Below are 27,515 nucleotides of genomic sequence, written 5' to 3'. Positions count from 1 at the left end.
TTTGAGCTGTTCTTGCCATAATATGGACTTGGTATTTTACCAAATAGGGCTGTCTTCTGTATACTACCCCTACTTTGTCACAACACAACTGATTGGCTCAAACGCATTAAGAAGGAAAGAAATTCCCCAAGTTAATTTAATTGGGGAATTTTGAAGTACATTCCAGTGGACTACCTCATGAAGCGCTGGTTGAGAGAATTCCAAGCGTGTGCAAAGCTGTCATCAAGGCAAAGGGTGGCCACTTTAAAGAAACTCAAATATAACAAATATTTTAATTTGTTTAACACTTTTTTGGTTACTACATGATTCCATGTGTTATTTCATAATTTTGATGTGTTCACTATTATTCTACAATGTAGAAAATAGTAAAAATCAAGAAGATCCATTGAATGAGTAGGTGTGTCAAGTTGACTGGTACTATATACACACTGCTCAAAAAAATAAAGGGAACACTAAAATAACACATCCTAGATCTGAATGAATGAAATATTCTTGTTACATACTTTTTTCTTTACATAGTTGAATGTGCTGACAACAAAATCACACAAAAATTATCAATGGAAATCAATTTTATCAACCCATGGAGGTCTGGATTTGGAGTCACACTCAAAATTAAAGTGGAAAACCACACTACAGGCTGATCCAACTTTGATGTAATGTCCTTAAAACAAGTCAAAATGAGGCTCAGTAGTGTGTGTGGCCTCCACGTGCCTGTATGACCTCCCTACAACACCTGGGCATGCTCCTGATGAGGTGGCGGATGGTCTCCTGAGGGATCTCCTCCCAGACCTGGACTAAAGCATCCGCCAACTCCTGGACAGTCTGTGGTGCAACGTGGCGTTGGTGGATGGAGCGAGACATGATGTCCCAGATTTTCTCAATTGGATTCAGGTCTGGGGAACGGGCGGGCCAGTCCATAGCATCAATCTTGCAGGATCTGCTGACACACTCCAGTCTTTATGTAGAGCAACAATTATTTTTTTCCAGATCCTTTGCCATGAGGTGCCATGTTGAACTTCCAGTGACCAGTCAGTATGAGGGAGTGTGAGAGCGATGACACCAAATTTAACACACCTGCTCCCCATTCACACCTGAGACTTTGTAACACTAACGAGTCACATGACACCGGGGAGGGAAAATGGCAAATTGGGCCCAATTTGGACATTTTCACTTAGGGGTGAACTCATTTTTGTTGCCAGCGGTTTAGACATTAATGGCTGTGTGTTGAGTTATTTTGAGGGGACAGCAAATTTACACTGTTATACAAGCTGTACACTCACTACTTTATATTGTAGCAAAGTGTTGTCACATGAAAAGATATACTCAAATATTTACAAAAATGTGAGGGGTGTACTCACTTTTGTGATATACTGTATATATAGTTATTATAAAACAAATTTCCATAATTTTTTTCAATGTAGTTATGATGAGTATAGGCTATGAATTTATGAATTTCACTTGTGATGATCAATTATATGGTTGCTCTAAAAAACAATGTTTATTTATTGTGATGAGTAGGTAGATTATCTTATAATAGGGTCCTTTGACAACTCTGAGCATTGCTGACGTGTGTTAATTCTCACCATAGTTTAAAACATAAATCATAGAAATTCTCTTTGTTGATTATGCACTGCATGCATGTTGCAACCACTATTTTACCACAGAAGAAGGCTAAAGCTATATTGCTACTTCCATATAGAACATTCTGTAAATTGTTATAGACTATATGGGTACTTCACCGATATTGCATTGATTTGTCACTAAATTAATATATGGTATGATCAAAAACTATTAAATTGTAAACTATAAGACAAAGAGAATGCATCTAAAAATCAAAAATCTGTATTTACACACATTATTCAATTTAATATGAGGGAGGTTCAGTTGTTTTTGACAGTAGGTTACTAGGTCATCTAACTGACATGCATAGTAGTAATGATAATAAGTCATTGTAAGCATAATGCAGAATTGATACAATAGATGTCGTCAACATTCATCTTCTGATGTATTTGTGCACACTAGACAGCATATGGCACATGACTAAACCCATTTACTATGGACAAACAAACAATGTTTTTACAATCCAATTCTATTCCCAGATTGAGTTTTGTATGATAAACTGTTTCAATTAATTCTTGACATAATAACCAATCACAAAGGGCCAGTGAAATTAAACTTCCTCGCTTTCGCCGGAAATATGGGAAGGAAAGGTTGAATGCGGAAATGAGACTCTCACTGTGAGGAGTACTTGTATAGTTGCGATCGGGTGGGTGAGAGAAAATATCAACAGAAGACGCTTGCGTTCTCGGGCAGCGCTTGAGATCAGTCACGGATGATTCTGAAAATCTTTTATTTTTCTAATGCGCTTGGAACTAATGAAGAAGTGTGCATGCTATCAACATCAACGACAATCTGCGTTATTTTGTTTTCGTTCCATTCTCTTTTTCAATCTCTTCCTTTGAAAGAATGTGGTTGACTCCAGAGGAAGTTTTGCTGAAAAACGCGCTGAAGCTTTGGGTTACCGAAAGATCTAATGATTTCTTCATTTTGCAGCGCAGAAGAGGACATGGGGATTCAGGGGGAAAATTTACAGGTAATACGCCAGCTACTCCCATTCATCTCACTGTCTTTCGTATGATTTCAGCAGCTTTAGTAGCCTATATTACCACTTGGACACACCAGTCCAACACTTAGTAACAACTCATTTATAAACAATGTTGCAAATAGCTGTGATTCAACCAATATTTTTGGAGTTGATATTTTGCTGGGAGCATAATGTCGAAAGACAATTCTTGGTTGAATTGCAGCTACCGTATGTTGCAACTTGCCATAGCCTTGGCTACAGTGTAGGATCCGTTTTTTACAAAGCTTGGAAACAAGTGTTTTCCCCATATTTGGGATTATCAAAACAATGTTTTCTTTGCAACTTAAAATAATATGTGACATGAAGCCTTGGAGCAATAACAGGCAACTTGTTAACATATCACTTGTTTTTTGGACTGTGTATTTTCTTTCAGGTCTTCATAGATTCTTTACAATTCCATACAGTCTTTGTCTGATGATGAACCATGATAAGGTGTCACCTGGTCTTGTTTTTGTGTAATCTTCATTGGGATTTTCACTTTAAGATAGAACTGTATACATCAGGCACAGGAGAGGATAGGGAGTATCATCTCATAAAAACAATATAACATTTCCTGGCAAGAGTTTAGAGGATTTCTTTGTTGCCATGGTTTCCAAAGTAAATCTGGGGGTTGAAAGGTCAGAAGAAGCCCTAGTTTTTGGCTCTTACAAAACCACACCCTAGTTTTGTTATGGGAAGAGAAGAACAAGTACAATATCAAGTGGGGAAAAATGTATCCATGATTTGATTAAGATAAAACATAAAAAGGGTATTGAGCAGCACTGAAACATCTGCAACGTCTAGTACTCTGTCACTAGCTAAAATAACTTCTGCTTCCTATTTCACAAAGAACACTTTCCTGTGAGGGACATTTAAGGTTTCCTTTCTCCCGACCTCTGAGCACACTGTACATGTCCATTGTCCACAGCCTTACAAACTCAGTGAACAATATAAGCCGAACAAAATACATGATTTACAGTGCTTACATTTTCCAATGTAAGCACTGTGAAGTAAGCGGTTAGGTGACAAATAGGTTTGTGTTGCCAGGGTACAATGGTTCAGAGCGGCAGACAGGCAGAGCTTAATAGTTGTGGTGTGGTCTGGGATGGGCAGTGCTCCAGGAGAGAGTTATTTGTCTGGTGTTCAGTTTGTCTTCCATCCCTCTCCTCTTTTGTGGCGGAGCGGTTGGGTGGGGGTGGGAATGCCAAACACTAGATAGTGATCTCACAGCGACCAGACTGTAGCCTAATGAAAGTAGTAAGCCTAATGCCTTGTCTTGCCTGCTGTGTGCTTATTACATATTTGATTTGCCAAATCATTAACAGACTGTTCTTGCAAACTTAATGTTTTATTGTAGTTGAGGCCATGTGCTGCAGCTGACTGTTAGCACTTTGATGGGACTGTTTTTCCCAGCTCTCCCTAAATGCTCCATTCTGTTGAAAATGGCTGTGCTTAGCAAAGGAAAGACAGAATTAAAACTAGACAAGAGGGACTAGTGTTTGGTGGCTTTGGCCTCAGTGGAAAATCATGATCCTGATTAGCGGTGGAGTTAAAGAGATACTATGATGATGAGTCTAGGTTCTGTTATGGTACCTCAGGATATTAGAGAGTGTATCTGGTTCATTTAAGGTGATGACTGGTGGGGTCTCAACACCTAATAAATACAAATGAGTTTGGGATGTTAGGGACTCTCTTAAGTTTGTAGTTTTTATGCCATGACTTTGGGGCTTCACATGTGGAGGATTTGTGGAGAGGGAGGGGGTCTCGATTCTAATACTGTTACCCTATGATTCTAGTGGACCAATGTAGTGACAAACAGAGAAGAACAATACTTATGTTGAACCTCTTAATAGCTTTTATGTTCTATGTAATGTTCTCACATAATGTGGCCATTATGAGACTGTTAGTGACCATTAGTGGTACCAGTTTATGTCCAATCTATTTTGTAATGCCTCAAGGCTGGAATCCAGTGCTCACTGGAATATCTGAGTCTGTTATACACATGATAATGCCTTTAGCTTTCTGGCGTTATGTGTAATAGGTGCCGTTGTGCCCCATCTGCTTAAAGGCCCAATCTGTAAAACTTCCTGCTGTTCAACTAATGATAACCATTGATTATTGTAGAAAATGCCTTATGAGCTTAGTACAATTGTCTTACCATATGAAAATATATGATATAACCGTTCATATGGGTTGGTATAATGTTGCCTCTCTCCCATGTGTCAATGAGCTCATTGATATGTGTGTGTTGTCAGGTGGTATTTCTCAGTAATTTCTGGTCTCTTTCTGTGTCTGACTGCTTTGGTCTGTCCAGGTCTTCTGGTGGGAGCTCTGGACACAGTCCTGGACTCCAACGCCCGGGTCACACCATTCCGTATTCTGCTACAGGTGCCTGGGTCACAGGTCAGCTGGACTATAGCTTGTGGTAAGCTCTGAGAAATGTCTCTCCTTTTCCTCTCGCCGATTCTCATATTTGTCGGTCGGTAGGTCCCTGCTTCCACTCTCTTTCTCTGGCTCTCTCTCTGTGTATCTATTTCTCTGTGTGTGCGCGTGTGTCTGTTGTTATACAGGTGCTGCTGTCGAGGACATGAACAGGCATTGGGACTGGCTGGTCCAGAACCTACTCCACTCTCTCTCAGTGTTTGAGAACAAGGAGGATGTCGTTAGCTTCGTCAAAGGGAAAGTCAAGGTACTGTACTATTAGAATAAGATTAACTATAGACCTGTGATACTCTGTAAATACTATGTAGGCCTACTATCAAAAACCACTGTGTTCAACTTAATCTGACTCTCAAATGTTGTCTCTTCTTGACTTTCTTTTCTATTTCTGTGTATCTTGCGCTCAAACCATGTTTTGCATTTTTGTTTCTCTTCCTCTTTTTCTTTCTCTCATTGCCCATTCATTTCTCTTTCTCCCCCAGGGCCTGATAGCAGAGGAGGTGAGGGGGAAGCAGGCGGCTCAAGAGGAGGACCCAGAGAAGTTCCGGGAGGTACTGCTGAAGTTTGAGCTGCGTTTCGGCCTGCCCTCCTCAGAGAAGCTGGTCACCACCTACTCCTGCTGCTGCTGGAAGGGGCGTGTCCCCCGGCATGGCTGGCTCTACCTCAGCATCAACCACATGGCCTTCTACTCCTTCCTGCTGGGAAAGGAAGGTCCATCCCCTTAAATTCTCCCCCTTTAATTAGCACACAGAATAGCCCCCAGTCTTACTGGTTGTGAACTGGTTGTGAACTAGTCTGAACTGGTTGTGTCTGTTAATTAGAAACTCTATCCTCTGTTTTCCAGTTGTAAAGATGACAAGCCCTTTATATGTCTTGTGAACTGTGACATACTTTCCACAGTAAACATTGTGCCTTTTCAGTTAAAGGGATGCTGCAGAGGTTTTGTATAACTTCAGCCAGTAGTTTTGAAAGTAGCCCTCGAGAAAAAACGTGTCCCTAAAAATGTTGCATAATTGTGTACAATGTCATCCATTTCATATGATATGTAACATCCTACAAAAAAAAAGAAGGGTATTATCTGTTACGAATTCCAATTTGTACTATATCTTACACATGTTGAAGTGCTGAAGATCCTGTTCAATCTCTTTAACCATTGAAATCTGTTCAGTGTCTTCTAAACCTAACCCCTGACCTTTGACCACTTCTCTCTCCCTCAGTGAAGTTTGTGATCCCGTGGGTGGAGGTGACGAGGCTGGAGCGGGTCTCCACTGGCCTTATGACGGACATGGTGCGTGTGACAACGCGGCGGCGCCAGCGGGACTTCTCTATGTTCCTGAGCCCGGACGAGGCGTTCGGGGTCATGGGTCAGCTGGCTGACATCGCACTGCGACGCCTGCTGGACAGTGGAGGTCTGGAACTGGAACAAGTCCTCCAGCAGTCCTCCAACATCACCAAGAGGTCAGGGGGCAACGCAGATTAAGTTAGATGAAGTTGTAGCGTATTGTAGTGTAAAGGAGGGCAGGGGATTTTTTTGTGGGTGTATCATTTGGTTTGTTCAGATTCATATTATCTGTTCTTTGTTGACTTGCCTCACAGTTCTGAGAGGATTGGATTGGTGTCAGCAATCTAATTGATCGGTTGCTTTCCTGATTAAATAGTTTGATAAACAGTAGTTTAATAAGTTTGTCTCATTGTTATCTGCTTTGGTCAAAAGGAACCTCATCAAGCACTTCCTGAAAATCCCTGATATCTTGACTAATTTACTTCCCTCTAGTTTCCGACCATCCTCTCCATAACCTTGCATCATAGTGTGACTGAATGTGTGTGTTTTAGTTCCACCTGTAGTACATTCACCATAACATTTTAAATTTCAGGTTTTTATGTGTAAAATGACAGTTTTCAGTGGTAAAATTGTACTTTAGAGCTGAGCTAAAACATTCAGTTATATATCTCTATGGATGTAACATACTGTTTAGTTGTATTATTTATTTGGTAACTTCCTCACATGCAACTCTTGCCAAGTGGGTGATATTTTTGTCCCTCCCCCATCATTCAGCATAGTGTAAATTCCTCATCACCATAACAGGAAGTGAAAAATGATCTGACCTAAATTACAGTGACCAAAATAGTCTGCCTGTATCTGACTGTATCTGGATTCTTTATAAGTTTTCCTTATCATAGCTGTCAGTCAGAAATGTCTGAGTCACTAAAGGTAACGAGGCCATGAGGATTCACACTCAGTCCGTCTTTTACTCTCTCTCTATCCTGGAGGAGAATTCCTAACTGCCACTCATTTTCTACAGAACAGATCTCTGTCTAACTCGTCCCCCTGTCAGCTAAGTAACCTTCTATGACTGTCACACTTTCCCCTCAGGGTTCTGGAGGAGCAGGCATTGAGGGCGTACGTCCTGGCTCTTTTCCGGCTACCGCGGGCCGAGTGTCTCCAGGAGGTGGCTCTGTGTTCAGTGTGGACGCCCCATGCCCGCTGCCACACAGCCGGAACGCTCTACACCACCGACAGCTACCTATGCTTCGCCAGTCGAGAGGAGGGCCACTGCAGCCTGCTCATCCCCCTTTCAGAGGTATCCATCGTATCATACTGCAGTTGACTCTGCTGGTTAAACTTTAATGCTGGCTTACCACTGTTTACAGTGTATAAGTGTTGTTGGAAGTGTTAGAGCTTACACCTTTAGCCTTAAGCTTTACCATGGTTAACTACATTAGTTGCTATACACCAGAGTCATGTATAGAGATGTATGGCTCTTGCATACATAAACAAGTTATTCAAAGTTTATTACTGTATTAATACCATTTTACCATATCATATTTTTCCTTACTGTACCATACTAAATCAAATCAAATTTATTTATATAGCCCTTCGTACATCAGCTGATATATCAAAGTGCTGTACAGAAACCCAGCCTAAAACCCCAAACAGCAAGCAATGCAGGTGTAGAAGCATACTACCAACATTTCCTTGGCTCTTGACCTTTTACCTCTGTCTCTTCCTGTGCTGCCAGGTGATCTCCATAGAGAAGGCTGAGAGCACCAGCCTGCTGCCCAACCCAGTGATCGTCAGTGTGAGGAGTAAAAAGGCCTTCCAGCTGATCGAGCTGCAGGACAGAGACAGCCTGGTGGACAGTCTGATGTCACGGCTCAGAGCCCTGCAATGGAAACACTCCATGTTCCACAGCAAGAAATCTCTGGTATGCTACAGCAACACTACCAGCCCATAAATGCCTGTTGTCAATTACACACATCACATCTCATGGTGATGCCCAACAGGCCTAGTCCAAGAAGCAGAATGCAACTGCACTGCAAGGACAAATATGATTACTGCTAGTATTTTTACACACAAGTTAGTCATTCATTGTGTATATTTGACTAATTCTGGTGTTTGGGTGCTCCAGACGTCCTCGTCTCCCTACTATACCTTCTACTATGACACCATGTACTGTGATGGGGAGGAGATCGAGGAGAGACCACTACGTCACACAGTGAACACAGAGGCTCTGATGGCATACTACCACCACTCTCAACCTGACTGCAACAATAGCACGGCTGTGAGTATGGAAACTAGTGCACCGTCGGCCATAACCCGGATATGGCCGGAGCCTCCTTTATTATGATGTTTACATAGCAGATACCATAATAATGGTGGCTGCAGGGATAAGAGGGCCACATTGGCCAATGTGTCTAGGCTTGACATTTAACATTGGTTGCCTGTTTCTGTTTTAAGCAACTCCTTTGTTGTTGTCATGCTAAATATTTATTAGGCTGAATTAGAATTCTAAATGTTTAGCATGACAACAACAAAGGAGTTGCTTTAACCAAAAGTGGCAACTAAACATCAAGCCTATTAGAAACAGACTGGTAACCAGGGTATGGTATATGTGATATAGTGGTAGTTCTGGGATGAGGTTGTGATTCTGTTACACCTCTTTCATTATTTAAACATGTATTGATCCCTGTTCTCCCTCTGACTGGCACACTGGGTAACTTTACCTCCCAAGGCTATTGCTGAGAATGTGCTTACAGTACTACAATACTCGGTTTGCTCAAGGGTGTGTGTGTCCTGTGTGTGTGTGTGTGTGCATCCTGTAGACCATGGAGCAGGTGAAAGAGCGTCTGTGGGATGACCATTTCTCTGCGTATGGTCGAGGTGTCCACATGTTCCGCACAGAGAAGATCCAGAAGCTGGTTGCCATGGGAATACCAGAGTCGCTACGGGGAGAGCTATGGATGACCTTCTCTGGTGAGCGGTGGAGGAGTCTGAGGTCATTGGTTGCTATAACAACAGATCAAATATACAGTACCAGTCAAAAGTTTGGACACACCTACTCATTCAAGGGTTTTTCTTTATTTGTACTATTTTCTACATTGTAGAATTTCTAGTGAAGACATCAAAACTATGAAATAACACATATGGAATCAAGTAGTAACCAAAAAAGTTTTAAACAAATCAAAATATATTTTATATTTGAGATTCTTCAAAGTAGCCACCCTTTGCCTTGATGACAGCTTTGCACACTCTTGGCATTCTCTCAACCAGCTTCACCTGGAATGCTTTTCCAACAGTCTTGAAGGAGTTCTCATATATGCTGAGCACTTGTTGGCTGCTTCACTCTCCGGTCCAACTCATCCCAAACCATCTCAATTGGGTTATGGTCGAGTGATTGTGGAGGCCAGGTCATCTGATGCAGCACTTCATCACTCTCCTTGGTCAAATAGCCCTTACACAGCCTGGAGGTGTGTTTTGGGTCATTGTCCTGTTGAAAAACAAATGATAGTCCCACTAAGCGCAAACCAGATGGGATGGCGTGTCGCTGCAGAATGCTGTGTTAGCCAGGCTGGTTAAGTGTGCCTTGAACTTTAAGTAAATCACAGACAGTGTCACCAACAAAGCACCCCCACACCATCACACTTCCTCCTCCATGCTTCACTGTGGGAACCACACATGCGGAGATCATCCATTCACCTACTCAGCGTCTCACAAAGACACGACGGTTGGAACCGGTCTAATGTCCATTGCTCGTGTTTCTTGGCCAAAACAATTAACTTCTTCTTATTGGAGTCCTTTAGAAATGTTTTCCTTGCAGCAATTCAACCATGAAGGCCTGATTCACAGTTGATGTTCAGATTTGTCTCTTACTTGAACTATGTGAAGCATTTATTTGGGCTGCAATCTGAGGTACAGTTAACCCTAATGAACTTTTGCAGCAGAGGTAACTCTGGGTCTTCCTTTCCTGTGGCGGTCCTCATGAGAGCCAGTTTCATCATGGCGCTTGATGGTTTTTGCGACTGCACTTGAAGAAACTTTCAAAGTTCTTGAAATTTTCCAAATTGACTGACCTTCATATCTTAAAGTAATGATGGACACACCTGTTCATTGAAATGCAATCCTGGTGACTATCTCACGAAGCTGGTTGGGAGAATGCGAAAAGTGTCCAAAGTTGTCATGAAGGCAAAGGGTGGCTACTTTGAAGTATGTCAAATATAAAATATATTTAGATTTTTTTTAAATACTGTTTTTGATTACTACATGATTCCATATGTGTTATTTCATAGTTGTGATGTATTCACTATTATCCTACAATGTAGTAAAAATAAAGAAAAACCCTTGAATGAGTAGGTGTATCCAAACTTTTGACTGGTACTCTATTTAAGGGTGGGGTTATCTTTAGGGTAGATACCTGTATATCCTCAAAGGAGGGTGAGCGAGTACTGTTCTGTGTTCTGCTCGACTGCCTACTTTCAGTTCCGTTCCTATGTACAATGCCTAGCATTTATGGTATGTGCCATTTTATCTTAGAGTTTGGGGAGGGGCTTTTACTAGGCAAGCAGTTCCCTTTTTTCAAAAAAAAGTCTTGATGCAACTTTATAGTCTATTCTCAGGGATCCTGCTTTGCTTTATTCTGTTAGTGTCAGAGTTGATGTCATTTGAAATCCAGATCAGCAGGATTTAGTGGGCATACAAATAGCTTGTGACCTCATCACCAATGAAAACAAGCAATTAGGCCTGTGTGAACACACTGCACAGACTGCACCAGAAACAGACTGGCAGCAGACTGGCTCCACTCCACTGTGATGGACCTGAACAGACTGTTTTCTTTGCCCCCATATCAAACTATCCCCAGTCACCTGTTTACTCCCTATCAATGTTCTAAATGCATCACATCCTCCAGGGGCAGTCAACAAAGGGTAAAGAGCTCCAAACAGGCCTTGTCCCAAAGTAACCCCTATCTTTTTGGTGTTTCCAAATCTGAAGGAACCAGATAGGTAACTTATCCATTCCTTTCAGATCTGCAAACACTTACGGGTAGGAACGAAAGAGAAGGGTTAGGGCCCAGGGGATGTTTCCAACCTGGCCTTTATGTACATGTAAGTGCTTATATGCTGTTGCTGTGTAACACCAACACCATTCCCCCTGGAAACACAGACTCATCGTCAGAGTTGGCATCCCACCCAGACTACTACTCGGGGCTGGTGACGGAGTCTATAGGGCACAGCAGCCTGGCCACGGAAGAGATCGAGAGAGATCTGCACCGCTCGCTGCCCGACCACCCCGCCTTCCAGAACGTCACGGGCATCGCTGCCCTACGCCGCGTCCTCACCGCATATGCCCACCGCAACCCCAAGATTGGCTACTGCCAGGTAAGGTATCCACTACCATACAGTAACCTATGTCACAATGTGTATACAGTGCAGGTAGAGTATAACTGACTTCCTGTCATTCTTCCTAGTCAATGAATATCCTGGCATCTGTGCTGCTGCTGTACACTAAAGAGGAGGAGGCCTTCTGGCTGCTGGTGGCTGTGTGTGAGAGAATGCTGCCTGACTATTTCAACCGCAGAGTCATAGGTGAGAGGTCAAACTGACCTGCATAGGTTTACCACTACTATTGTTACTACATTGCTATTACTACAGCGATGGTTCGTCTACTTCCACTTTTACTGACATTATAGCTAGTACTGTACATAAGATGAAGTACTAAAAATAAAGCTATCAAAACCATAGCAGATCAAACATTAGTAGGTCTATTAGTAGCCTGTCTGGTGTTTAGATGAGTTTTTTTCTCCGTCAGGGCTGTTTTTCTGCCCTGACTGCAACAGAGCCAACAATAACTCAAGGCTTTCTTTAGCCAGCGTGAAGCGTAAACACAAGCTAATTTCCTGTGCTTTGTGCCACTATTTATTTCTGGCGCATATGAAATGCATTCAAAGTAATTTCCTCTTCTGGCCTGTTCTGCTTTGAAATTGCAGTTGTTTACTTATTCTCCTTTAGAAAATAGATTTTTCATCTCCATGTGGCTTCCTGGTTCAAATAAAGTCTTAAAAGATCACTTATCTGGGATATTGCACAATGAGAACATGTCATTCTCACACGCATGTGTGGAAGTCAAGACATCATGAGTATACACGTGTATAGAGCATACATCCACGAGACCATTCATTTCCCTCTATGGGATGAAAAAGGATGTTCTGTACTTCTATAGAGGTATACGTTCATGAGTTTATCTATATTAATGTAGATTTTCACTTGTGTTTGCAGGTGCTCAGGTGGACCAGTCAGTGTTTGAAGAGCTGATCCAGGAGCGTCTTCCCGAGCTGGCAGAGCACATTCCCGGCCTCTCCCCCCTCTCTTCCCTCTCCCTGTCCTGGTTCCTCACCCTCTTCCTCAGTGTGCTTCCCTTCCGCAGCGCCCTCTGTGTGGTAGACTGCTTCTTCTTCCACGGCATCAAAGCCATCTTCCAGCTAGGGCTAGCTGTGCTGGATGCGAACGCTGCGGCGCTGTGTGCTAGTGCAGATGACGGCCAGGCCCTCATGATCCTCACTGGGTAATGCATATGGAGGAATGCATGCATGTCTACACACAATTCACATCTGAGCATAGTCTACATTCTCACACAAAACTTCTCTGCCTGCAGCTTTCTGGACCACGTGAAGTACGATGAGAATCCGTCTCCACCTGCCGCTCACCCTCCCTCGTCTCCGAGGGGGGAGGAGGAGGGCAGTACGACTGTAGAACTACACACCCTGATCACTGACCTCATCATTGACTCCTATGAGGTAAGACAGCACTGCAATACTCCCTCCACACCACCAGAGGGTAGTTGTGAAAAATGTTGCACTGATGTTTGTTCTCGTTGTGTGTCCCTGTCCTGTTTTGTCAGAAATTTGGAGACCTGACGGTGAGACAGATAGAGCGGTTGCGATGCAGACACCGGATCCAGGTTCTCCAAGCACACGAGGACATCACCAAGGAGAACGCAGTGGGTCTTTCATATCACATCTCAAACAGTCACACGCATGCATGAAATACACAATGACCAAAGGTTGAAATCTTACACTTTTCCTCTCCAAACTGCTTGACCCTTCCCATCTCTGTGTGTAGCTCAGGGTGGTGACCCCAGATGTCTCTCTCTCCCCTGAAAACCTGGCTGATGTCTACGACCTCTTCAAGGTACTTCAGTTCAATTCAATACACCTTTATCTTCCCAGGACCACTAAGAAAGGCATTGCCAGAGCACGATGATAACGTGCCTATAGTCCTATAGTCCAACTGTACAACAACACATCTGTGTCTGTTTCTCTTATAGACAGAGCACTTCATCAACCTGTACTGGGGTGATGGGAGCACCACTGTGGCTCTCCAGCACCATGACCCAGGCCAGCCCTATGTGGAGCAGTACAGAGTGGACCGGGCCCAGTTCAAAAGCCTGTACGTGCTACTGGTTCCCTGGCTGTGTGGCCTCCACACTGACACCGTGGCCCACCGGACCTTCACACTGCTGGACCAGGACAGAGACTTACTCATCACCTTCAGAAAGTTTGCCGGGTGGCTGGGTATTTTTTTTAAACGTTTATTTGAAACATGGACAATGTACAACAAAACACAAGTCTCAGAAGTGAGAAGGGTTGCGTTGCACCAGATTTAGCTAACAGCTAATTTACATATTGTGTGTGTGTGTGTGTGAGTAAGAGAGGGTGTGTGTGTTTTAAAAGAGGTAGGGAGAGTGAGTATGTGTATGCCTGAAGAGATAATGTGTGTAATATGAGTGCTTTCATATTATGCTTTCATGGGCATCTGGAATAAAGCCCACCAGGGTTTTATGGGAATCAATATGCAGACAAGGCTTTTAGGAGGAGCTGCCACTGCTGTGTACAGTACATTGACTGAAGTAGAGAAAATATGTAAATTCCCCTCTTAAACTCACAGAGCTGAAGGGCTCCCTCTGTGGTCCTCTATCATTTAGACAGACAGTATAAACACTAACTGACACACATTGTGATTTAAAGCCAATGACTGGCTGTTGGAGATGTTAATCAATTGTAATGGTGACAATTCGGTGTCTCTCTCGGCATCAGACACGCTATACTGTGAGGAACTGAATGAGAAGATCAGACTTCTGTATCGTTTGCACATACCTCCAGGTGAGTCACATAGCCTTCCTACGGTGTTTTACTCCTCTTTAAGACATGTACTTTAGCTGGACATGCAACTAGCTTTGACTAGAGATCCATTAACATTCATCGTAATGCGACTGTCTCCTGTAGCTCTGACTGAGAGTGAGGATGACCCGTCTCCACTGAAGAGCCCTCTGCTGTCCACTACCAGACCACTCCATATAGAGATGCCTAATGGTAACTATTCATGCGTCAAGTGTTCCAGGTTCACGTTTCTAGCTCTGTCCTGTTCAGATGATCACGTTGATGTAGCTCCTGTGTGTGTTCATGTTGAAGAGGAGATCAGAGACTATCAGGAACAGTTGAAGCAGATGTTGAAGGACCTGGCTCAGGAGAAGAATGTGGAGAAACCGCTACCTCTAATGAACCAGGTACATATAGCGCATTCGGAAAGGATTCAGACCCCTTGACTTTTTCCACATTTTGGTACATTACAGCTTTATTCTAAAATATATGAAACATTTTTTCCCCCTCAGCAATCTATGACAAAATAAAAAAAAATTTTTTTTTTTTTAAACATACACTATTTACATAAGTATTCAGAACCTTTGCTATGAGACTCGAAATTGAGCTCAGGTGCATCCTGTTCCCATTCATCATCCTTGATGTTTCTACAACTTCATTGGAGTCCACCTGTGGTAAATTCAATTGATTGGACATGATTTGGAAAGGCACACACCTGTCTATATAAGGTCCCACAGTTGACAGTGCATGTCAGAGCAAAAACCAAGTCATGAAGTCGAAGGAATTGTTCGTACAGCTGAGACAGGATTGTGTCGAGGCACATATCTGGGGAAGGGTACCAAAACCTCTCTGCAGCATTGAAGGTCCCCAAGAATACAGTGGCCATCATTCTTAAATGGAAGAAGTTGGGAACCACCAAGACTCTTCCTAGAGCTGGCTATCTGGCCAAACTGAGCAATCGGGGGAGAAGGGCCTTGGTCAGGGAGGTGACCAAGAACCCGATGGTCATTCTGATAGAGATCCAGAGTTCCTCTGTGAAGATGGGAGAACCTTCCAGAAGGATAACCATCTCTGCAGCACTCCACCAATCAAGCCTTTATGGCAGAGTGGCCAGACAGAAGCCACTCCTCAGTAAAAGGCATATGACAGCCCGCTTGGAGTTTGGCAAAAGGCACCTAAAGGACTCTCAGACCATGAGAAAGAAACAAGATTCTCTGGTCTGATGAAACCAAGATTGAACTCTTTGGCCTGAATGCCAAGCGCCACGTCTGGAGGAAACTTGGCACCATGCTCCGGGGATGTTCTTCAGCAGCAGGAGACTTGTTAGGATCGAGGGAAAGATGAACGGAGAAAAGTACAGAAAGATCCTTGACGAAAACCTGCTCCAGAGTGCTCAGAACCTCAGACTGGGTCGTTGTCCTGTTGCCTCAAAGCACACAGCCAAGACAATACAGAAGTGGCTTCGGGACAAGTCTCTGTATGTCCTTGACTGGCCCAGCCAGAGCCCGGACTTGAATCCGATCGGACATCTCTGGAGAGACCTGAAAAGAGATGTGCAGCGACGCTCCCCATCCAACCTGACAGAGCTTGAGAGGATCTGCAGAGAAGAATGGGAGAAACTCCCCAAATACAGCTGTGCCAAGCTTGTAGCGTCATACACAAAAATACTTGAGGCTGTAATCGCTGCCAACGGTGCTTCAACAAAGTACTGAGTAAAGGGTCTAAATACTTATGTAAATGTGATATCATTTTATTTGTAATACATTTGCAAAAATGTTTAAACCTCATTATGGGGTATGTGTGTAGATTGATGAGGATTATAAAAATAAAACATTTGGAATAACACTAATGTAACAAAATGTGGAAAAAGTCAAAGGGTCTGAATACTTTCCGAATGGACTGTACAATAAGGAAGGAATTCAATCAGGGACCCAATAAACAGTCATTAAGTCACAACAAAGATATAATAAACTTATATTGTTTTCTACAGAGGGAGTTCATCCAGTTCTGTAAGACCCTCTACAGCATGTTCCATGGCAACCCAGATGAGAACGAGCTCTTTCAGGCCATCGCTACAGTGACCAGCCTGGTGCTGCAGATCGGTGAGGTCGGCCACCGCAGCCGGTCAGAGGTCAGCAGCGAGGGCGGGGCCGGAGACGAGGTAGAGGAGGATCACAGGGAGGGGAGTCAAGAAGACCACCCTGTCTTCAGCACCAAAGAAGGAGATGGAGAGAGGCAGGAGGGGACCAGGAAGAGTTCCGAGCGGTCTGAGAGCTCGAGCGAGTGGACGGTCAGCTACGCTCAGATCCTGGCCTCGCTCCTCACAGAACAGCAGCTGGTCAACTTCTTTGAGAAACCACTGGACCTGTCAGCAAAGGTGGCTGTAGCAAAGGTGAAACAGTACCATGAAAGGGCCGGTCTGCTTATGCTTCAGCAAGGAACCAGCTGATTTAACATGACCAAGAGAATGACCATGTGACCCAATACTGGGTTTCTAATCTAGTTGCTTGTCTAGATGCCAGGCAGATTTGTCTGCAATAAATTGTCTGTGTCCTCCGTCCTACAAGGATGAGTGGGTGCCAAGAGTCCATATGTGCCTATATGAGTTGTAGGTCTGTCAAGCACGAGGGAGAAGTACTGTAGATGTGTAGGTCTTCCTATCCTGATGAAATGTGGCCTCGTCTTCTGGGACCAACCGCTCAGTTTGAAGACAGGTTTACCAAAACCAGAGGTGGCTGAGACTTGCATGATAATCAATGAAGACTACATGTATCAACCAGTCAATCATATATATATATATATATATACTACTGTGAGAACGTCCCACACATGATGCACTACATGAAACACCATGAAAAGGGATATTAACATTTCTCAGTATTTGTAGACGTTTTCATTTTCCTTCATCCAGTCTATGAAATGGGAACAAATTCAAATATTTTATTTGACATTGGCTGCCTGGTTGGTAATACAGCCTAGGCAGGATCTTGTTTACCATATCTTCCAACCTCAAGTAGAGCAGACAAGTGTTATTTTCCTGCCAAATATTTGCCTTTATTTACTGCGCAATGTTTGTCATACAATAATGAAACGTTGGAATCATGTCTTTGTGTGCAACATTGTAAATGTACACATTTTGTCCTGTATTGATCTAATTAATGTATTTTGTTCTTTAAGAATTCCTATTTTAAGTGTTCTATAACTGTTTATGAGCCTGTTATTCTACCAAGCATATTTCTTAATTCAAGTGTTAGTGACCAGTATTATACTATAGACAAGTCCTACACACCTTCTCAAAATCAGTTGAGATACCAACTACACAAATGATACCGCTGTGCCTCAGATTTTGTTAAATGGGTCTTCTATACAAAGAACTTGATTTTGCCAATAGAATCAGTAATGACATTTAGTTTTGGGTTATTCCAGAACCCGACTGTCCAGTTCACTGATGCACCTTTGATTTTTACATTTTATTTCTTAGTGCACTTTAGTTCACTTGAGGTGCATTATAAATTGGACCTTTGATCAATTCTTTAACATCAATTTCATGTCTGCTGCACAAAGTCTAACATGGTTCGTTTGTAAATCATTAAAACAATATGCCTCATCCATGTCTTGTTCTATGTCTTTCAAAGATTGATTCACTAAGGAGATTGTAGACCCTTAAAAGCCCATTGTGTAATGGAATGTCCACCAGAGCTATTGACAGAATTTGTTAATTTCTCTACCATAAGCCACCTCTGTTTTAGAGCATTTGGCAGTATGTCCAACCGGCCTCACAACCGCAGACCATGTGTAACCGTGCCAGCCCAGAACCTCCACACCCGGCTTCTTCACCTGCGGGACCGTCTTGAGTCCAGCCATACGGACAGCTGATGAAACTGTGGGTTTGCACAATTGAAGAATTTCTACACAAACTGTCAGAAACCGTCTCGGAAATTCTCATCTTCGTCCTCACCAGGGTTTTGACCTGACTGCAGTTCGGCATTGTAACCGACTTCAGTGGGCAAATGCTCACTTTCGATGGCCACTGGCACACTGGAGAAGTGCTCGTCACAGATGAATCCCGGTTTCAACTGTACCGGACAGACAGCATGTATGGCATCGTGTGGGCGAGCGGTTTGTTGATGTCAACGTTGTGAATGGAGTGCCCCATAGTGGCAGTGGGGTTATGGTATGGACAGGCATAAGCTATGGACAATGAGCACAATTGCTCATTTTATCAATGGCAATTTGAATACAAAGATACCATGATGAGATCCTGAGGCCCATTGTCATGCCACTCATCCACCACCATCACCTCATGTTTCAGCAAGATAATGCACAGCTCTATGTCAAAAGGATCTGTACACAATTCCTGGAAGCTGAAATTTTCCCAGTTCCTGGCCTGCATACTCACCAGACATGCCACCCATTGAGCATGTTTGGGATGCTCTGGATCGACAGTGTGTTCCAGTTCCTGCAAATATCCAGCAACTTCGCACAGCCATTGAAGAGTGGGACATTCCACAGGCCACAATCAACAGCCCGATCAACTCTATGCGAAGGAGATGTGTCGCTCTGCATGAGGCAAATGGTGGTCATATCAGATACTGACTGGTTTTCTGATCCACACCGTTGGGGCCAACAGATGCATAATCTTATGAATATATGGATTTATATCAGTTGACTGATTTCCTTACATTAACTGTAACTCAGTTAAATATTTGAAATTGTTGAATGTCGCATTTATATTTTTGTTCAGTGTATATCCAAACACTACCAGACAGACGCTCTAGAAATAATTTATTTTCATGTGAGAATTTCATTGGACGCGGTGTATCCCGTACATACAACTAATAACACTTGAAACTATGTAAGCATAAATTGCTCCATCAAGAATCCCAATTAGTGATTGTATAAACTTGTATATAATCCAAGACTGCAGTCTTATAAATGTATTTCAACACCAGTGAATAATTAGTTCTCATCCACATTGACTGTCTGCAGACCTGTAGAGAAAAGAAAAATCAGAATCAAGTCTTTAACAGGCAAATTAGGAAAATAACAGCACAGAACTCACTCTGACCGAAGTAAAGTTCACAGATCCTCTACTTTGTATACCCATTTGCATGCAGATGATCTGAAAATAAGGCTGCCACAACTTGTTCTTCAGTGTCACCCACAAAGGGATATTTTGCACCTTGTCGGTTACAAAAGTATAGCTAATTTCAAACACAACAGATCACCAACATCAGAATGTCAGAGTACACTTCTGGATACTAGTCAGCACAGCACATGGTCAAGCAGGTCTTGGGCTTACCTTTGTATGTCGTGACAGGGACGTATGTGACGAGGGTATACAGTTTATTGGGAGAGTCCTCATCTTCATTGCGTTTCCTTGACAGGCGCACACGCATACGGTATGGGACATTCCTGAAATAACAGAAATGATCAGTTGGCATGAAGAAACTGTGTTTAGTTTTAGTGCATTGCATCTAAGTGCATGGCATTGCACTTAGGCATCAACTTGTACTATTTGCACCAACTCTACACCCATCGTCAAGAATACCAGGATATCAGTTTGCTCTGAAGCCAGCACTGACTGGTCAGCTGTTGGTGTAACTAGCCTCTACCACTTGATATTGGGACAATACTGCATGAAGCAGATAGGAGGGAGAGTGGTTTTTATTTGTCTGAGAGGTGGAGGGGGAGAGAGACACAGAGATCCTAATGCTCAACTATCCCTTAGACTTAAAATTGGACAGAATGTGTATCACTGAAATCAACTGTCTATAGCACAAATGTATCCCCAACATCCATAGAAAAGGAATGTGAGGCCCATGAACTACAGTTTCACTGTGGCAGCCATTCTGGCCAGTACAGTCCAATGTAGAGGAAGCACTGAATTTGACAAGGCTGCAAAGACTTCAGCATAGTCTGGTTCATATTCAAGTTAAGTGCATGTCATCACAACACTCCTTGCAGCCACAGCATTAACCTGTAGTAGACTGTACCTGCAACTCATGGTCCCTCAGAGTGTTAGATGACAGTTATCAAGTATTGGTTTTAAAATTGAGCAGATCATCAAGGAAAGTCCAAAGCCAGCTGGTCCCTGGTTCAGAAAAGCTTGTGGCCTCTGATGTAAGAAACAATGGTTTGCTTACTTCACCCCCTTGGTCCACACAGCCTTGTTCAGGCGAGTGTCGATACGCACGTCAGGGGTTCCCATCTCCTTCATGGCGAACTTTCGTATCTCCTTGAGAGCGCGAGGTGCCCTCCTCTTAAAGGAGCTGAAGGGACACAGGAACAAGAAGCAATGTTAGTTGCATCACCAAACACTGCACTGGATTATCAAAAGAGGTTGATACAAAGCATCACTTGTCACAGCAAGCAAAGGCAACTTTTATAAGCAACATAACAAGGAAAGCCATTAGCGTACATTCAAACCAGACAAACTCAATTGGAGTAGTGCGTTGTGGGAAGGTCTTTGTGTTGCGTTGTCTGTCCATCAGAAATGTTGCAACGAAGTATACTATCCATCAACCAAAGCATAGAATAGCGGTTTTACCAAAATGTTCTCCTTACCCCACCACACCAAACCAAAACGTTGGACATGCGTTTTGGTTTGAACATACTCTTATGACTAGGGCCAGTACAATATCAGTATCACAATACTCGTTAGTATCATGGCAAGGAAACAAAACAAAGTAGATTTAACTTTATAAAAAGCCCTAATGTTGGAAACATCATGTTGTCATCCAGAGTCACATTTATTTATATTCCAAGATATAGAACACAATATTCTACATACAGCAGCTTTTTAAAGGACCAAATAGTTAGCTCTGCTTGTGTTTTCATTTTTGCCATGGAAAAAATTATTGCAGCCCCACTGATGACTATGCCCATAATTGCGTTCCAAAACAAGCATCCAACAATTAACTACACAGCATAAGCTGTTTTTCTCCAGCCACAACTCGAATGAAAAGTAGAGCCACAACATTTTCAGCAGCCTAAGCCCAATAACTTTGGCACCTCTTTCCCACAGGGATCAGCATACTTCCAACATACAGCATGTACAAAATCAAAACAATGCTAAATGCATTAGCACTTTACATTGAGGCAAGGATTGACATTAAGAGTTTCCCTATTGCAAGTGAACGGAGGAGTTGTGCTAGTTGAGCCTGCTCGAAGGTTGCCACATTGGGCAGGTGATACAAATCTAATTACAAAATTCTGTGAAAACCAAACTGCAAATTATTCCAGTACCCTAAAACTGATCTCTCGTTCTACCCTATAAAAAAAAAAAAATGAAAGACAGAAAATGTACGGCATTTATGGCAGTCGGGCAAGCGGAGCCTACCGATTCTTTTTTCTACTGACAACCAACATAAAACAATTCCAGAACTGATCTTTCTGGTTCCTCCTGTGTGTAAGTGAAAGGCAGGCAATAACGTATATGGCATTTCTTCACGCAAATAAGTTAATTAAAATTTTTGTGATCATAATCTTTGGGCAACCCCAAAAAATACTCCTGATATGCCTGATGGGTAAGTGCCTTTCAGACCTTTATCTCAATTGGTCAAGGTGAGACTTCCTACTTGCATTTGAGCAAAAGACCCCCGACAACTGTTAAATCTACTTGTTTAGTGCTACAGCCCAGCAAATTGACTATCCAGCAGCAAAGACATCTTGCAAGCGGAAGTAGACATACAGCACCGTACTCACACGCCATGTATGCGCTTGTGGATGTTGACTGTGTACTCCCTGGTCACAACCTCGTTGATGGCAGAACGCCCCTTCTTTTTTTCACCTCCCTTCTTGTTTGGCGCCATCTATGAAAATACATAACATAAAACATTGATAAATCTTTAGCTCACTTACATTCAGCTCGGAAGACATGCATTTCTTGTGTCCACTGTTTATTTGACTCACTACAGTGTGGCATTTCTACCAAGCCACTGACTGAGCTTGTGGCTACTTGACTGGTTATGCTTTGCCATGAAAGTAAACAGTGACAAGTGAAGTGTAATGGTACATTAAGTTACTATATGAAATATTTGTCATGGGTTTACCTGTGGTGTATTCATGAGCTGGATTCCGTTCAAAACGTTGTCTGTTACAAAACGTTTTGAAACGGAAACCGTTTATTCTAGGAACCAAACCTACCTGAATGTCCAATAGAAACTCTGGTTTTCGTTGCAAAACTTTTGCTACAGAATCCGCCTCAGATAACAAGTGAGCCAGGTAAACAGTGTTGATACGGCAATTTTGTCTGATGACGCCAGGCACTATGGCCAACTTCAGCTAACTAATGATGCCGGCATATATTGATTTGATTAGCTGGTTTCACTGTGATTGCACATTGACAACAAAAAACTGTGAACCAGAAATTGTGGGCCTCAGACAATACGTTAAACATAGCAGTTATGCGCTCTATAACGAGACATTTATGACAGAATAGCTTCGTTTAGCTGACTACTGGTTAGCATACTGGTGGCTACACATTTCCATATATATTTACAATTGATCCTTTGGGCATAACCCATCACAATTACATCGTTTAAGAAGTTCAGTGTCTCATATTGTAATTATGTGATGAAAACGATGGACTACATAAGCGCAGGGCCAGGATGAAGTTGGATAATTAACACAAATTTCCCCAAAAAATACTCACACTGCCCGAGAAATGTCGGAAAGGAAGTTGCAAGGGCTTGTGGGCACTAAAGAGAATAATAGGTTCACATCCGCGTCGTTAATAATAACATACATAATTTGTTGCAGTGCGTTTACAAACTAAAATTAATTGACACACAATTTGAAACAAATGCTTTCGCTGTAATTTGTAGACAAGTGTTGTTGTAGCCACGAAAGGTCCAGCGCAAGCAGAAAAACACGAATAATCTACAGTACTATGTCTCCCAGAATGCACGTTGTTACCGGGGACGTGTCAAAGGTCAAAACTCTACGCTCCAATGTTGTGAACGAAGTGGAAACTGATGAAAAATTTGACAGCTAAGAAAAGCTAGCTAATTTACTTCTTATTTAACCTTTGATAATAAGCAAAATAATGCTTTTAGATCATTAAGATTGTTATGTACATTTTTTGACCAAGGTCGATATTGTTAAGATGTATCATTTTGTTTTATAATGACTTTAGTCTTTACTGACAAACTAGCAAGCTAACTAGCAAGAGCTAATAACATTTACTAACGTTAATTGTTAACGTTAGCTAGCTGTCCACATCTGCACTCCGGTGGAGTTAATGGAAATGTAACGAGCTTATTTTTCAGTTTTATAGTATGAACTGAATAATGCTATTTACCTGTAATTATTAAAGACTAATAGCAAGCAGTGATTGATCATTTTAGTCACGTAGCTAAAAGCTAGCAGCTTGTTACTGTAGCCATCACTACACATAGGAAAAATGACACTCGCCCCGAAGGAGCTGTCCAACCTCTTGGGAATCATCTCTGAGGAAGCTTGCACCAACACGTTCGAAAGTCTGTCAACCGCGTTTCATCATTACTTCGCAAAGGCCGAACATTTCCGAGTGGGTTCGGTGTTGGTGATGCTGCTGCAACAGCCAGATCTTCTGCCCAGCTCTGCCCAGCGCCTCACCGCCCTCTACCTTCTCTGGGAGATGTACCGCACAGAGCCTCTTGCCGCCAACCCCTTTGCTGCTGTCTTTGCTCACTTGCTGAACCCCTCACCAGTTGGGGAGGAACAAGAGAAACAACTGTCAGGTGAGTGTGTCTAGACTCCTATCAGTGTGCATAGTGATAAGTATTGTTAAAAGTGTGTGTTTTTCATCCACAGGTAGTTAAGTAATGTCTCAACCCAGGTCTATGCTGAACATCGACATTTCAAGTACTTACTGATCATTTTACTGTCCACAGGATTCTTGCCACCCATAACACAGCCTGAGAAGTTCTTCCTCTCCCAGCTGATGCTGGCACCTCCAAGGGAACTCTTCAAGAAGACCCCCAGACAGGTGTCATGCATGGACATGGGGAACATGCCACAGTCCATAGACATTAGTGGGCTGCAGTTGGCCTTGGCAGGTACTGTACCAAAATGTATGCACTCATGTTTGTTGTATTGAGAATGGTTATAGAACCTTAAGAATTTTAGGCAGCTCAAAAATAGTTATTTGCCTGTGTTGAGACATAACACCTCTCATATCCTTACTGTAGCACAACAGACAGTTCTTTACACTTTATTCTGCTGCATTTCTAACACTTAATATGTCAACTATCTTATCTCTCTCTCTCTCCCTTCTTGACCCTGCAGAGCGCCAGTCAGAGCTACCCACCCAGAGTAAGGCCAGCTTCCCCAGCATCCTCAGCGACCCAGACCCAGATTCCTCCAACTCTGGGTTTGACAGCTCAGTGGCCAATCAGATCACAGAGTCCCTGGTCACTGGGCCTCGACCTGCACTGGAGAGTAAGTGGAGCATTTAATCAATCACGATGTTATGAGTGTATCAGTTATGTTTATGGAAAGACATACAGTACCAGTCAAAAGTTTGGGCACACCTACTCATGTAAGGGTTTTTCTTTATTTTTACTATTTTCTACATTGTAGAATAATAGTGAAAACATCAAAACAATGAAATAACACATATAGAATCATGTAGTAACCAACAAAGTGTTAAACAAAAATGTTGCTCAATTGGTTTCAAGAGACCTAACGTGTGCCAGGAAAACATTCTCCACACCATTACACCACTGCCACCAGCCTGCACCGTTGACACCAGGCAGGATGGGGCCGTGGACTCATGCTGCTTACGCCAAATCCTGACTCTGCCGTCAGCATGACTCAACAGGAACTGGGATTCGTCAGACAAAGCAATGTTTTTCCACTCCTCAATTGTCCAGTGTTGGTGATCGTGTGCCCACTGGAGCCTCTTCTTCTTCTTTTTAGGAGTAAAAAAGTATTCTTAATAGGAGTAGAACCCGGGTGTGGTCATCTGCTGCAATAGCCCATCCGTGAAAAGGACTGATGCTTTGTGCGTTCCGAGATGCCATTCTTCACACCACTGTTGTACTGCGCCATTATTTGACTGTTTGTGGCCCGCCTGTTAGCTTGCACGATTCTTGCTATTCTCATCAACAAGCTGTTTTCGACCACATGACTGCCACATTTTTTTTGTCGCACTATTCTCTGTAATCCCTAGACACTGTCGTGCGTGAAAAGCCTAGGAGGCCGGACGTTTCTGAGATACTGGAACGAGCGTGCCTGCCACCGACTATCAAACCACTCTCAATGTCGTTTAGGGAACTCGTTTTGCACATTCTAATGTTCAATCGAACAGTAACTAAATGCCTCGTTGTCTGTCTGCTTGCTTTATATAGCAAGCCATGGCCATGTGACTCACTGTCTGTAGGAGCAAACCATTTTTGTGAACTGGGTGCTGTACCTAATAAACTGGCTACTGAGTGTATATAGGATATCCCAAGTATCACGTAAGGCAAAACACATACCCATTCTGTAACAGCTACCTGTGACCCTCCCTCTCCCCAGGTCACTTCCGTCCGGAGTTCATCCGGCCGCCCCCTCCGCTGCACGTGTGTGAAGATGAGCTGGCGTGGCTGAACCCCACAGAGCCAGACCACAGTGTGCAGTGGGACCGCTCTATGTGTGTAAAGAACAGCACGGGTGTGGAGATCAAACGCATCATGGCCAAGGCATTCAAGAGCCCGCTGTCTGCCCAGCAGCAGTCACAGGTGAGTAGACAGGTACACTGTCTACTCAAACTGTATTTTATATATTTCAAATATCCTTAACCTTCGTTCGTGAATTCAACCGGAATGTCTCTCTTAATATTGCTGCCTCTTTCCCTACAGCTCCTGGGTGAGCTGGAAAAGGATCCTAAACTGGTGTACCACATCGGTCTGACCCCAGCCAAGCTGCCCGACCTGGTGGAGAACAACCCTCTGGTGGCCATTGAGATACTGCTCAAACTAATGCAGTCCAGCCAGATCACTGAGTACTTCTCCGTCCTGGTCAACATGGACATGTCCCTGCACTCCATGGAGGTGGTCAACAGGTGGGGACTTTGGATAGAATTTGATTTATACAATTCAGTTGTCTACAATCAGTTTTCAATATACGTATAGTTTTAAAATGTGTTTATTTTTCTGTTTATTTATGAGGTTATTCTTTGTGTGCACAGGCTGACAACTGCTGTGGACCTCCCACCAGAGTTCATTCATCTGTACATCTCAAACTGTATCTCCACATGTGAACAGATCAAAGACAAGTACATGCAGGTAAGGAGGACTGTGGAAGGGCCATGGCAGGAGCTTGTAGCTTACTGTTTGACCTGTCAGTCACATTGAAAAGCTTGTCTTACAGGAGGATGCATGCCACTTCCATTCTCAGAAAATTGTAACAGGAAGTTTATTTGAGGTTTGTCCCCCGTTCAGGGTGACTGTTCACTACTAATGTGAGTCAATGCTCCACTGTGTTTGCCAGTGTTCCAAATGTGTCTGTGTAAAACTTCTCTGTTTCCATTGGCAGAACCGCCTGGTGCGCCTGGTGTGTGTGTTCCTGCAGTCTCTGATCCGGAACAAGATCATCAACGTGCAGGACCTGTTCATCGAGGTGCAGGCCTTCTGCATTGAGTTCAGCCGTATACGTGAGGCAGCTGGCCTCTTCCGCCTTCTCAAGACCCTAGATACAGGAGAAACCCCCCCTGAGGTGAAACCGGCCAAATAACAGTACATAGAGAACGTGGCACTAGCCTGACCTGCCAAATAACACCCCCAAGGGAGTAAGCCCACAGAGGCATTATCCGCTAAATAGCGCCCCAACCAAGAGATACTGACCAAGGCTGTATAACCAGCCAGACAATCCTCACGATCTCATCAGTACCCACCTGGAGTCAGGTTTGAACTCAGTTACTGTTCTTCCCTCTCTTTTCTGGACAAAGATATTTTGAAAATTCATTTTGAAACAGTGTTTTTTTTCTCCCTTCAGAGATTGAAGCTTGTCGGTTTTGTTTCATTAAATGGATATGTGATGAACCATCTGGGTTT

General features: G+C 43.1%; 3 protein-coding genes and 1 non-coding gene across 7 annotated transcripts; 2 read left to right on the top strand and 2 right to left on the bottom strand.

Annotated features, from left to right (window-relative positions):
• The first annotated feature begins 2,211 nt into the window (after positions 1-2,211).
• Positions 2,212-18,100, top strand: LOC129816530 (TBC1 domain family member 8-like). 2 transcript variants are annotated; one of them, XM_055871100.1, is made up of 20 exons: positions 2,212-2,593; positions 4,938-5,048; positions 5,194-5,312; positions 5,545-5,773; positions 6,280-6,520; positions 7,437-7,644; positions 8,083-8,268; positions 8,473-8,625; positions 9,167-9,317; positions 11,502-11,716; positions 11,806-11,923; positions 12,614-12,899; positions 12,990-13,131; positions 13,236-13,334; positions 13,457-13,525; positions 13,662-13,908; positions 14,431-14,496; positions 14,620-14,706; positions 14,806-14,900; positions 16,484-18,100. In XM_055871100.1, the coding sequence occupies exons 1-20, from the start codon at positions 2,467-2,469 to the stop codon at positions 16,940-16,942; spliced, it is 3,408 nt and encodes a 1,135-aa protein (XP_055727075.1). In that variant the 5' UTR covers positions 2,212-2,466; the 3' UTR covers positions 16,943-18,100. The 2 variants fall into 2 exon arrangements, with proteins under 2 accessions (XP_055727075.1, XP_055727074.1); XM_055871099.1 differs by having other exon boundaries at positions 14,782-14,900.
• A 1,161-nt stretch (positions 18,101-19,261) lies between these two features.
• Positions 19,262-23,259, bottom strand: LOC129816533 (60S ribosomal protein L31). Of its 2 annotated transcripts, none has more exons than XM_055871105.1 (5): positions 23,150-23,259; positions 22,201-22,307; positions 20,640-20,765; positions 19,796-19,908; positions 19,262-19,484 (listed from the first exon to the last, which is right to left on the bottom strand). In XM_055871105.1, exons 2-5 carry the CDS (start codon positions 22,305-22,307, stop codon positions 19,453-19,455), a joined length of 378 nt encoding a protein of 125 aa, XP_055727080.1. In that variant the 5' UTR covers positions 23,150-23,259; the 3' UTR covers positions 19,262-19,452. The 2 variants fall into 2 exon arrangements, with proteins under 2 accessions (XP_055727080.1, XP_055727081.1); XM_055871106.1 differs by lacking the exon at positions 23,150-23,259 and adding an exon at positions 22,642-23,092.
• On the bottom strand, positions 20,260-20,396 carry LOC129817072 (small nucleolar RNA SNORA5). Its single transcript, XR_008753659.1, has one exon. It is a non-coding gene; the product is annotated as a small nucleolar RNA SNORA5 (small nucleolar RNA).
• A 164-nt stretch (positions 23,260-23,423) lies between the features above and the next one.
• Positions 23,424-27,506, top strand: LOC129816532 (CCR4-NOT transcription complex subunit 11-like). 2 transcript variants are annotated; one of them, XM_055871104.1, is made up of 7 exons: positions 23,424-24,218; positions 24,372-24,536; positions 24,766-24,918; positions 25,999-26,201; positions 26,322-26,524; positions 26,651-26,747; positions 26,998-27,506. In XM_055871104.1, exons 1-7 carry the CDS (start codon positions 23,900-23,902, stop codon positions 27,193-27,195), a joined length of 1,338 nt encoding a protein of 445 aa, XP_055727079.1. In that variant the 5' UTR covers positions 23,424-23,899; the 3' UTR covers positions 27,196-27,506. The 2 variants fall into 2 exon arrangements, with proteins under 2 accessions (XP_055727079.1, XP_055727077.1); XM_055871102.1 differs by having other exon boundaries at positions 25,999-26,213.
• The last annotated feature ends 9 nt before the right edge of the window (positions 27,507-27,515 follow it).

This window comes from Salvelinus fontinalis, chromosome 19 (assembly GCF_029448725.1).
Source record: "Salvelinus fontinalis isolate EN_2023a chromosome 19, ASM2944872v1, whole genome shotgun sequence".
In the NCBI taxonomy this organism is placed as follows: Eukaryota; Metazoa; Chordata; class Actinopteri; order Salmoniformes; family Salmonidae; genus Salvelinus; species Salvelinus fontinalis.
The sequence above is the reverse complement of the archived record's forward strand: the minus strand, read 5'-3'. Positions and strand labels throughout refer to the sequence as shown.